The 13,312-nt window shown below is 44.4% G+C and overlaps 1 protein-coding gene across 2 annotated transcripts in view; it reads right to left on the bottom strand.

Moving 5' to 3' along the window:
• The window catches only part of LOC146855664 (uncharacterized), a 212,791-nt gene that overhangs the window by 158,887 nt on the left and 40,592 nt on the right, over positions 1 to 13,312 (bottom strand). For both annotated transcript variants that reach the window (XM_085650634.1, XM_085650633.1), the window contains exon 2: positions 7,621 to 7,818. In XM_085650634.1, coding sequence (XP_085506760.1) covers positions 7,621 to 7,818 — 198 coding nt within the window. The remainder of the gene's footprint in view (positions 1 to 7,620; positions 7,819 to 13,312) is intronic.

The raw sequence follows: 13,312 nt of genomic DNA, 5'->3' as shown, positions 1-13,312 counted from the left end.
GGTGGGGTATGTAAGGTTATCCAATCTAGCTGTTGCATTTTCATACCAGATAACGCTCCAACAGTTTATCAAGCCATCTCCAAACTGCATAAAATATCTGAATCCATACACGTGGATAAAGGAGATTGGTCACTGGTGGGGTGGTTCTGGGAACTGATATCTGCCTGGGGTTGGAAGATTCTGATGGTCATTGGAATGATCTTAGCCATCCTTTTCCTGTTCTGTCTGTGCATACAGTGTGCTCCTGCGATATGTGGCCTCTGTGCTACATTATGTGTAAGGAAACCTGTATCGAGGGACGAGCTAAGTAATAGGATGATGCTACAGCAACATCTCCATGACTTCCTGAATATTGACCTAGACTCGGATTGATGTGAGCATAGTTATTGCCTATGTAAGGGCAAAAGGAGGGTCTGTGGTACTTTTAAATTTGGGACCGCGTGGGAGGCAGGGCCCTACCCCTGTCTATCCCGGAATTAGCGAACCGCGAATGGTCAATGCGGTATGTACAAGTGCTTTATATAACGTTTCATTGATAAATGCACTATGTATACGTTATTATACATTGACTTCGTGGGTTCCATCTTAGAGCGGTGGCCATCTTATGGTTGCCCTCACATAGGCTACATATCATGAAGCAAATACGGGCCTTTAGAGCACATGTGCCTTCCTTTGACTTCTCTGTGACCTGGGCAGCTTGGCTCCGCTGCCCCAGGTCAGTCCGGTCTCACGAGCTCCCCGTCCTGCGGCTACCTGTGATTAGCATCAGAATTTGACACACCATAAAGCCTTTTCATCCCACACAAGCCTCCAGCTAATCTCTTTCACACCTGACTCTTCCTGCTTTATGGCTTGTTTCCCAAACAGGAGATGTTCGTGTTTATTGGGGCCTGTTGATATCTGATGTGGGATCTGAGCCTTGCTGGGTAAATAATTGTGGGCTGGCTTAACTGGAATGTGGGATGGTCATCATGACTCTGCCTTTTTCGTTTGTAATAGATACATGTAGATGACCGTATCGTAAAACAAGGAATGTGTGCCTGAAGCATGATATTTTGTATTTAAGGAGAAGCCCGTTTCTGTAACTTTAAGCAGTCTCCTGAGAACATACACGCTGTTGTACTTCTAGGATACCTGTAATTGGTCTGCAGCCAATAAACTGATCTTTGACTTCACCCAGAAGACTCTGTGTTTCTGTAGGTCTGAAACAGGAAGAACCCGAAGTCTTAGGGTGTGTTCCCCTGCACCGCTGGGCTTTAAATTCCCAGTACTTCACTCCGTGCCTCTGATTTTGCAAAGATAGAGCACCCTCATGAGCTTATATTCAGAGTTCATGTGAGCTGCTGGCATGATGTCAAAAAGTATCCTGCTATCACATCTTGCTCTACAAACAAAGTCAACGCTAAAGTAATGATAACGTTAAAGTCAAAAACACTAGCACTGAAGGGAACTGTGAATGTGCACCTTGTGAAAGTGATAAAAGTAATCACTCAAAGTGAAGTTAGCTAATGGCAGAAGTAGGCTGACCCATTGCCCCATGTTATATGCTGCAGTGCGTGGAAGCAAAATGTGAATGAGTCAAGAATAGATCAGTGGGTGAAAAGATGTCGCTCAAAGCCCCTCTATGTAAGTATATTATACATATTATTTTAGTAAAATAAAAATATCTTGGTTAACGTCAGACCTAAAAAATAGAGAGGTTGGGGACAACCCAGCCCTTCCACCAGAAAAGTACTTTATTGATGAACACCAACATTCAATTTTTATGTTCACTCTCCAGACACAGGTGAGTGAGATGAACAGAATGGAAAGCATGGATCACATTCAGTACTTGAAAAAGGATAAGTGTTGTGAGTGAATGGTACTAAAACATATGTGTTTTAAAACCCAAATTATGAAAAATACATGCCCGATGCATCACCAGGCGATCTGGTTCAAGTCACCACACAAATCTTTATGGTAAAAAACCTATATGTACTATTAATTTGCAAGCTCTCCTTCACACCATATATTGCATGCCATTATTCTGGCCGCAGTTCAGAGTCACTTATATTTCTATTTTACAGCATACGCTGAGAACATTCAGTTTATAGGTGTACGTGTATAAGTGGCTCAACTTGAATGACAACAATATGGACATACTTATATTTGGTTGCAGGGATGACCTTGAGTAAATTTAATTTTGACCTATGTCAATAAGCACTGTTCTGGTACTTTGTGCAGTAATTAAGGATCTAGAACTTCTTATTGATGAAGATCAACCACTTTCACCAGAGGTAAATTGTTACAAGTTCATGAATCTGCCATCTAAAGTTCCTGTCAACAGTGTTACCTCTCTTGCCCCCTGCAAATGTATACACATTGACACAGTCTACCATTTTGCTTATCTTGACTATAGAAATGATTTTACCTGTGTCTGTCGTGTGTTTTATCTGTCACCTCTGATCGTCCCAAATGTAACATCATTTTTCTTGGTGTCCATTTTTTTAGCGGAAGCTGCATTTTGCTATTTAGTAGGGTGAGCCCGGATAGATACGAGAAATATGTTGAAAGGCCCAGAGGGTCAGGGTAGGAGACCTCCCTAAGGTAAATAATCTAATGCCCAGGAAAAACAAACACTGTTTTAGCCTTGTTGAAGTTTTCTTGGTATTTTCACTTTTACACCTGGATTCAGAAGATTAACATTCCTGAGGCCATGTCCAGCTGTACCTCCATATCCCTTGGGGACCTGCATAGTTCAATGACAGCCACGGAGTCTTTCTATTCTACAGTGACTTGTTCAGATTTTACAGCGGTATCTGTCATCACTCCCTATTGACCATCGCTAAGGTGGCGAGACCTGAATGTTACACATGGCAACATTCCTCCTTCAAAGTGCTTTTAATTTCCTTTTCAGTATTCTCAATTTTCTCCTTGATAAGCAACGTTCTAAATTCTCAGCCACTAGTGGCTTCTTCAGCGTCATGAAGAACTGTACCTCTCACCATTTCCACACACGCCACCACACCTCGACATCTAGAACTTATGAAGTTGCACTCTGTGGATGGAGTTGGAACAATTACCAGAAATGTTGTAGAGTGAGACCCCTTAACCATGCCTTTTTGACAACAAGACTCTTCTTAGAGTGTATGCCTGGCAGTTCTCTTTCTTTAAGTTGGTATTGAAATAAATTGCTGCTGTTTATACATTGCCTCTAGATGTGTCTTACTTTCCAGCAACTGTAGTTTTTGTGTAGTCCTACACTGTCCATATTGGCTCCGCTGAGCAGTGCATGAGCATCAGATGTCATAGCTCTTCCCAGAGCCCTGCCCAATATTCTTAGAATTATCTTTAATAGATATGGAAGGCAGACTCATCCATTTTCTCACACCTCAGTGTGGGAATGTCACTTATGTGCCTCCATCTTATTTATGTATCCTCTGTACAAGGATGGAAGCCACCTAACCTCTGGCCACGTCCCTCTCACAGAAGATGGTGAGGAGACTGTGATCACTGCCTGGGCATAGAGGAGCACCAACCACTTGATACATGACCCCTGGGGTATATAGAGAAACTGACTCCCGACCACTCCTCCATTAGTCAGTTCTAATGGGTAAGTGAATATATTTTATGCCATGCTTGTCAATGTTCAACAAAAGCTGCAAAATCTAGGGCCATATGTACATGGACTGACTAAAACTATCGCTAACTTTAGTTAGTGGCAGTTTTCTTACTGCCGTGTACCGCTGAAAACTATCGCCATGTTAGCAACGTATCTACAAGCCGTTGCTACATGGCGATAGCTTCAGGGATCGGCAGTGAAAACTGCCGCTAGCATTAGCGTGATGGCAATAGGAATTCCAGCGTTAGCAGGCGAAAACCAACGAAAGGCCCATTAGCGGCAAAAAAATGCACGTTAGTCCGCCCAACGTGAGTTTATTTTTGCCTCTATTTGAAAAAATAGCCTATCAGTCGACCTCCAATAGAAAATAGGCATGAAAAACAATGAAATGCAGAATGGAGCAGCCAGGGCCAAGTGCAGCACAGATCAACAACCCCCTCAAGCCACCCAACATCCAGGATGACCAGGATGAGAGTCTGGATGCCTCGCAGGGCCTGCGTTTGGAGCCTGGATGCCTCGCTGGACCTGCGTTTGGAGCCTGGATGCCTCGCTGGACCTGCGTCTGGAGCCTGGATGCCTCGCTCGACCTGCGTCTGGAGCCTGCAGTGGGATGCGGAGGAGCTGTGGAGTCGATGAGCCGTGGCGGTAGACATTGAGGCCCGGCTATCGCCCGTACCTGGTGGTGAAGTCTGGCAGATCGCATGGAGACACATTGCTGACCTGTGTGAGAAGACCGCCTTGAGCCCCTTGGAGCTGTGAATGGTAGAGGCGCTCCTGCACACCAACGTAGGGAGGTCTGCATCGCATACTACGACCCATCACTACCCTGGTGGGCGACGCCTCTCTGCATTACAGGCCGGATGATTTTGTGCTGGCCGGACGCTGTGGAGGGTGAGGCCCCTGAGTTGCACCAAAATTGTGTGGGGGGAGCGCTGCAACTTCACGCCTAAGGGGGCCCTGCTGCATCAACTGCATCGGGAGGTTCACCAGCGGACTTGTCTGCAACTGCTGTACCCAGGCTTGTGAAATCCCACCTGGCTGAGGCTCCTGCTGGTTGAGTCACAGATTTGGAGAGAGTGCAGCGGATTGCGCCACAGTGTCAATGTCCAGGTAAGGAGAAGGTGGGACGCATAGCGGAGGAGGCCCAGGGGTCGAGTTGCCCAGGCCTAGCACCTGTACATGATACACCCCCAGTGGCGGCTCATCCGCTATGGCGGAAGAGCGTTGCCTCACTGCTTTCGAGCAGTGCAAGAATAGGAAAAATCATCACGTGATTATAACTTCCTTATGTAATCGTGCTATGTTTCCTTTGCGGGCGGGAGGGTGGGTAGGGCTGCTCCACTCACAGAGTTCAATGACTGTTTGGTCGGCGCACTCAGGCTGCCCAAAGCAGTCATGCGCACTGTCCTGTTCGCAATGCAGGCTGCATTACAGCCTGCATGGAGAACATGCCCACCCCTCCAGCCCCTGGCTGGACGCGTTGTCCCGGCACCAATGACCAATCCCAACACCGCATTGCAGCATTGTGATTGGCTTAGGGGAGGGAGCCTAGCTGCCTACTTTCTGTTCCTGGAAGCAGACTCAGGAGAGCAGGAGCAATGAAGACACGGGACCCGGCCTCGAGGTAAGATTTCTCTCATTTAAATATTTACAACACCCACTCACACACACACACCCCACGTCCACGCCTCATCCAGTGTCCTTTTCGGTGTTTCCCACCTCCCAGCTGTCCAGTCCTTCCCACAGTACTGGTTAATAGCGGCCGCTGTGCAGCCATGAGCAGCGGGCGTACCACTGGTGTGCCAAAGGGATATATGTAGTTACGGCGCATAACATTACATCCCGTGCCATTGCAATGCATACTAATACGAGGCATATTGCAACAGTAGGGAAGGTGTTGGATAGAGGACATGTAAATATTACTATTCCCACTTCAGTGAATGCAACCTTAAAACTAACCCTTGCACCCCAAAGCAAACCCTGAACCCTAAAATTCATCTTTGAGCCCCCAAAACACACCCTAAAAATCATATTTGACCCAAATGCACACCCCAATTTTCATATTGACCCCAAAACACACCCCAAATTGCAAATTTTAACCCATAATACACCCCAAATTTCATCTCCGACACCTGAAACTCATACCTGCCCTAAAACTTTAAAATATCCCATTACTGACCTCACAATGTGTTGTAATGGAATGCGATGTAAAGGCACCTGCGTTGTTGGTGTTGCATTGTAAGGGCATAACGATGTAATGCCTGCATTGTAATGGACGTCTCCCATGCTAAAGGCAAGCCATAGGCAAGCCCGTCTGGGTTCGTCTGCCCCTGGAACGCGCTAAGCACCAACCACCCTTCCTCTTGGACACTCCAACGCTACAACACCAGTACCCTCCTCGCCATCAACCCTGGATGCCACACTGACGGCTACTAAATCACCCGCAAGGACCACCACAACCGTCCAGGAGGAGGTATCGCCATCACCTACAGAAACACACTCAGACTGACCACGCACTCTAATGACACAATGGTGACCATGGAACACCTCAACTTCCAGATCCGGACCAACCCCAAGCCCATCCTCTGCGGCACCCTCATCTGCAGACGCCCTGGGCCATGGACCCCCATTCTCTGATACCATTGTAGACCTCATTGCACCCCAGGCTCTCCCATCCACCGACGACATCCTACTCAGTGAACTCAAATTCCACCTGGACAACCCTAGTGACCAGAACAGCACCAGAAGCTCCCCAACATCAGGCTCAAGCAGCTAGTCACCGCAGCAAGCCAAATAGAAGGACACACGGTCAAGCACATCTCCTCCGCCAGCGGTAACTTCAACTACAGCCACACCACCGGACTCTCCTGGACCGACCATCATTGTATACATCACGTCTGCACCATGCCCACTGTACACCACCTCCATCATCGCCCCACCTTGCAGCTGGATCAAGGCCACCGAAGAACGTCTTGTCAACTCCCTCAGCACCACCGCTCCGCCAACGCTTACAGACGATGACACCGCACTGTGCAACCACCACCGATGGATCTCCAACTGCGTCGACACCCTAGCACCCCTCAAGAACGGCACTGCGTCAGTACCTTACGCCTGCCTGATGGCAGGCATAAGGGTGACGCAGTGCCACAGGGATAGGCTGGCCCCATGCATTGCTGAAGTTGCGTCATGGTTGTGACACGACTGCAGCAAGGCGTGACTTTAGCACAGACAGATACGTCAGGATTCCAGACATATTTGTCATTACTTGCATCATGGAGCGCTGTCCAGAGAATAGAGCGCATCCATGGTGTCGCAAGAAGGGGGTAGTGAAAAGTGTTGCAACGCTGTCTTGATGCAGCGCTGCAACACTTTTCATGACTGAGGCCCAGGAATGCACACTATCTTATTGATGGTGTGCATTCCTGCCCTGTAGTTTTGTTGCAGGGCAGCGCAGCAGCATTGCTTGCAGTGCTGTAGAGCACCAAAACCTGCTGTAAGGAGGCCCCAAGTGTTATCTCCATTTTTAAGACCAGCTATTTTCTGGTCTTAAAAAACTGTCTCTAAATGCAGTTAGCAGCACCTTTTTTTGGTCATCCAAAGTTTAGGAATCCCCTTGTAAATATCGCGAAGTGGGGTTAGCGGCCGTTTTTGCATGGGAACGCCTCCCTTGCATGACATTATCGTAACAGAAGTGGCGATCTTTAGAATGGACGTTTTCGCAGGAAACCGCCGCTAACAGAGGTTAGCGACAGCTTGTACATAAGGCGATAAAAACCTTGCCGCAAAACCGTCAGTAAAGTGCAGCTAAGGTGGCGTTAACTCCTTGTACATATGCCCCCTAGTTTTTATAATCTACCAGGTTTGAATTCCAGAGAGACCAACTTTTATTACTAAGTCACATAGGGAGATCAGTTTTTATTATTGACCCATTGTAAAAACCATGCCTTCCTCTGGAACCAAACCACACTCAGAATACTTTGCATCTTTGTCAAAGGTACGGATTCAAGTGGGCTACTTACCTGTACATTTAAACTGTGTAGTACCTTTATCAGGGGTCCACTCTACACGCCCGGAATTATTTAAGCATGTAAAGCGGCTGCTCGCTCCCGGCTCTCTGGTGTAGTTGACATTACAATTGTAGTAGACAGAACTGCCCACCACATACCTATCTGTGGAGAGCTCTGCAAAGGCACTTGCATTTGGTGGGGCGCATGGTTCTGTAGGAAGAAACAAATCAAAAAGTCAAATTAATTTGGGGAGTGGTAGCATGGAATATAATAAGACATGTGATGGATGCAATACAGTCACTTTACGTTGACATCTGGGTCTAGATTAAGATGGGTACCAGTTTTGCTGTTTTAACTAAAATTTCTTCCAGTAGAGGTATAATAAAGGTGTGTTATTGCATCCATTTAATTTAATCTTTATGTAGCAAACCTAGGCAACATTTTGCCCACTGTAAAAAGCTTTCTGCTAAAGGTAGGTGGCAGTATTTAACAGTAATGCAACATGTAGATGAAACTACCCCCTTTGGTAGGGCAAGCGTTAACCTTCAATGAGTACGGCACCAATAATAAACTTGTGGTAAACATTGATAACTCCAAAATGTTTGTATTTGGCCATAAAATAAAAAAAGAAGGACAATGGTATTTGAACACACTACCTGGGCGAATGGGAGCATAAAGACCATGGTCCTTCTTTTTTATATAAAACATTTTTAATTCCATAAAAGTAAGCAAGATAAAGATATAAGTTGTTAAAATAGTATGTATGGTCATGAGTGTCAAGAGGTGTACAATATGATCACAGGCTTTGCAAGAAAGTATCAAGTACCAGAGTAGGAGTAAAGTAATACGTAATAAAAATCGAGATAAACAGAATCCACACCCACATCTCCATAGGTAGCCTATTTTTGTAATACTTATGGATCATCATCACATGATATAACCCATAAGAATGGGACAACAAAGGGAAAAATAGAGAGAAAAAAGGAGAGGAAGAGGAAAGCAACAGAGATGATTACAATAGGTTAGGTAGTACTGGAACCACGTGTACCTAAGGTAGGTAGTATGAGGCAAACCTTTTCACTCTACTGGAGACATGTATCCTCTTTGTTCGAAAAGTTTTAGCCTCCTGTTTCTCTTCCTCCTTGGCCAAAGAAAGTTTGACTTGTAAAAATCTGGACCAGACATGGAGAGCTAGGTATTTTTAAGAAGACAGGGATATTTACAAATCAGCTATCAAAAAATATTTCAAATCTATTAAGGAAGCAGAGAAACTGTATTTTTCCACTACTACTGAATTGGCAAAAATGTCTTATGTGCAATCTTTCACATCTCCAATGACTTTCTTCATCCCAAAGCTTGCCCTCAAGACCATGACCCTTCTCCGGGTCTCTGTGACAAGCTGACTGACTTATTTAAACAAAACATTGAAGATTGAAGCCATTCAAGCTTGCTTAAATTCTAGTCAGCTAACAGAAGAGGCATTGGAAAAGGTCCAAGGTGGGTCACTTTTTAATGCCTCTCTCACTGAGTTCAAACCTATCACGCTTGAACAATCAGAACATGATATCTTGCTTTGTAAATCAGGCTTGTCCACAGATCCCTGTACTCCATCTATTCTCAAGAAAGCTATTGAAGTTATTAACCTGATTTTGAATTTTATTAAACATCAATTATTAATATTGGCCTTCTCGCAAAATAGGTGGAAGATAGCCCTAGTAAAACCTCTGCTGAAGAAAGCCAATGCAGACCCTAAGACCTATTTCCTTGTTCCCTACGCCAGCTAGAATATTTTGTTAACTTCCCATTTGTGGAATATTTGGAAACGTTCAAACTTTTTCACTTTCTTCAATCCAGTTTTAGACCATGTTATTCTACTGAATTCTGCTCTCCTAGAAGTTTCTGAATCCATAATGTTCATACTAGACAAAGGAAACAATGCTGTATTAATCCTTCTTGATTTTTTCGACTGCATTTGACACAATGTTGCATGATATCCTATAAACAGTGTCTTACCGACATTGGAATTTGGGGCAATGTTAGGGCATGGCTTCAATCTTTTTTAACAGATAAGAAGCTGGTGGTGACAATGATCCCCTTTAGATCAAAGGAAAAAGTACGGAAGCACAGTGTCCCCCAAGGGTCGTACTTGAGCCCTAGCTTGTTTAATGTATATATGTCTCCTCTTATCACTTTTATCGAATCATTTGGTATCTCCACTATGTCTTATGCTGATGATACCTAATTGATTTTGTCGCTCGATAAGAACTCTTCTGGCTCTGAATCAAACTTTAAAAACTGTCTTTCCCAAGTCTTCAGATCGATGAACTGTAATCATTTAATATGTAACACACAGAAAATGGAAATTCTCAGTTTTTCACATAACAATCAATTCTCTACCCTTGATTGTTGACCAGACTATCTTACTATGCCACTTTCTCCCACAGATGTAGCTAGGAATTTGGGAGTAAAATTTGTCAACGATCTATATTTCCACCATCGAGTCTCTACAGTCTCTGGGATTTGTTTTTCTTTGCTCAAGTCCCTGAAATGGTTTTTTGAGTTCCTGCCTTTGATGGGAAGGAAGATGGTAGTTCATGCCCTGATTACTTCAAGGATTGACTGCTGTAATAGTCTTTACTTGGGCATTCCTACATACATAGTCAACAAACTTCAGGTATGTTCAAAATGCCACAGTTAGACTTGTTCTTAAACTTCCTCCTAAAAGTTTGCCTTCCAAAGGTTTAAGGGAACTTCATTGCCTTCCTTGGAAAAGTGGATTTTGTTAAAATCTTTTACGATAGTCTCCAGGGGATTTCATCAGACTGGTCTTAAATTTCATTCAGATCACTTTGTCCTATACTTTCCTCACAGAGTCTTAAGATCTGCCAATAAAAAACTCCTGAAGATCCCAGATTTTAGGTTGCTGTCCAGGTGAGGCAGATTCCTCTCTGTACGCGGTGCGAAGACCTGGAATCTGTTTCGTCTCTCTGTGAGACAAAACGAAAATAATGCTATTTTTAGCAAGCTTCTCAAAATCTGGCTTTTTTTCCGAGATCAGGTGTGCTATCTAGCTGACATTAGGTTGTGACAAATACTTAGTTTAAGGGATCTGGTACCGAGATGCCCATATGGGGGTTACTGTTGCGCTTTCTAAATGGAAAAAAAATAATCAAAAAACAGCAAAGACAGAAGCAAATTTCAGATTCGCCCAGGTCAATTCCTGCCATTTGATAAACTGACTGCAGCTGCACTCAGATGCTGGACTGGCTTTGCGGGACGAACCCCATAATCACATATGCTGACTTCAAAATGAGGGCAGATGTGTCTACTTGGTCTATAAAGCGTTGTTGCACAATGACCCCAAGACAATTGCTCTAAACAAACATATGACACCGGTGAGTCGATCACAAACCTGGATTGGTGCAAGGCGTTGGGATATCATGAGGGGGTTCCAGGCAATTCTAGATTTCAACTGCTGTACTTTCAAATCCTGCACCACGCTTACCTAACCCCACAAATCTTTAGAAAGATTTACCCATTACACAGCGGCGACTGTCCAAGATGCGCACAAACCGCTGCGGTCTTTCTTTACATGACATAGTCCTGTCCGGTGGTTAGCAACAAAAGGGGCCTGGTGACAGAGGTCCTGCCTGAGCTACTGTCATTGAGGGTTGAATGCTCTTTGAGACACTGTATGTTGGGCTTACACCCCAACCTAAAAAAGAGCTACATCGAATATAGGTTCACATCATTGGTTCTGTACCTAGAGGCCCCTCTGACACAGTTGTGGTATAGAGACAACTGAAACTGGCTGCTGGCTGAGTAAATGAGGATTAAACTGGACAAAAAAGTACTTGATGACATTCAGGACTGGAGCACAATGTCAGACAAACTCTATTATGCAGCATCATTTGCATTTTTTGCCACATTATTTTGTTAACCCTGCTGCATAATTTGGCCCTCCATTGCTGCATAACTCTAGCGGACCTGTGTACATTGAGAGAACTCTCACAACCTTCTCTGTCCCCATTATGAGAGTTATAAATGTGAAATTGGTACCCACTCTGATGTCCGGTTCTGCTCATTCTGCTGGCTTTCAAACTGATATGGCCTAGCTCAAAGCATATATTTAGAATTTTATTTTAGATCTTTTTATTGGAAATAGAGCAAACAAAAGAACAATGACAGTAAGCATTACACATTGCAGCACCAAGACATAACCGTACAAAATCAGTCTCCCGTTGGCCTCCAAAAATCCCTGGCCCCCCCACTCACCCTTTAAGGATTTACAAGGCAGCAGTAGAGTCTGAGCGCTCATGACACAAAACATCATAACCGGCCCCTTCAATCGTTTTCCCCGATAATCATTCAATTTTTCCCATAATTTGCTCCATTTGTTTGGGCAGCCCCTGCTTTCCCACTAGCATGCACCTCCATGTCTTGCTTCCAGTCATTGAGTTGTGGGGCTGGTTCTGCCCTCCACAGTTGTGCAATATTGCGCTTGGCCACCATCAACCCCAGTGTATTCAATATCTGATCCACACGGGTAAGGTCAGTAGCTTCCCAAATATTCAAAAGTCTTCACTTCGCAGAGGTCTCCATGTTACTCCTGCAAATATTTTTCAAACAAGTAACCACTGACTCCTAATAGTGCTGAATTACAGGACAACTGCATGTCGTGTGGAAAAACGTTCCTGTTTGGCTACAATTCCTAAAACCCAGTGCAGTTGTTGCCCTGCTCATCTGCACCATGCTAGTGCATGTATATAGCATCGGTGTAGAATTTTTAATTGCACTAGGCGGAGCCTAGATCTTATGGCCACCTCTGTGGGGGCTGCCAAGGCTCCAGGCCATTCATCCATATATTTAGAATGTTGTTTGGTTAACCGAGGTACACATCAGGCTAGAAGTCATTCTTCTAAATCAAACTCTGGCAATGCGAGGAAACTTTCCTAACATCTTTAAAAAAATGTGTTGCCCATTAGTGGCTGGCTAAAATCTGTGCTGTGATAAGAGCTAACCTCATACTTGGACCGCCCTGGGCTGAGTGTCTGAATAAAGCTTTGACATCTTTAGTGAAACAACTGGAATAAATATTCATAAAGAAGACGAAACACATGGTTGGACTTTGTACTTTAGCTTTAATTCGGATTAGTTTTTACAAAAACCTTTACTTTACGGACTTCTTGTGTGTGCTTCGGTACTTTTCATTTTGCATTGTTTCCGCCAAGGACAGTGTCCTAGGCAAGTTGACACCCTAGTTGGCCGGGTGTTCTAGTACCGTGATAGCACCTTGATCCATATGAAAAATCACTCTGTATATGACTTTATCATTAACAAACTGTACATTTTGGATGTGCAATCAAGGTGGGCATAGCCATCTGTTGTGTTTGTAAGGCTTTGACATCTAGAGGGGCTCCGCATGAATTAGCTTAAAATATTGCACATTCAGTAAGCAAGAATATCTGATATAATTAAAAAATTAAAGGCCTCATTTAGACTCTCATGGACTGTCCACTGGTCCACCAGGTGGATGAAGCTCGTGGCCTCAAACGCCCTTGAGGAGGACCATCTGCCCTATTTAGAGGTCTCTGCCTGCCTAGCAAGGATCTATGTGCTGTGAAGGAAGCGATTTTACAGCATTGAGTGCCTTTCAAGAGGGCACTATGTTTAATGTACCTACTCTGCAAACTTTTTTATTTAG

Source organism: Triturus cristatus, chromosome 4_1 (assembly GCF_964204655.1).
Source record: "Triturus cristatus chromosome 4_1, aTriCri1.1, whole genome shotgun sequence".
NCBI classification, from domain to species: Eukaryota; Metazoa; Chordata; class Amphibia; order Caudata; family Salamandridae; genus Triturus; species Triturus cristatus.
The sequence above is the reverse complement of the archived record's forward strand: the minus strand, read 5'-3'. Positions and strand labels throughout refer to the sequence as shown.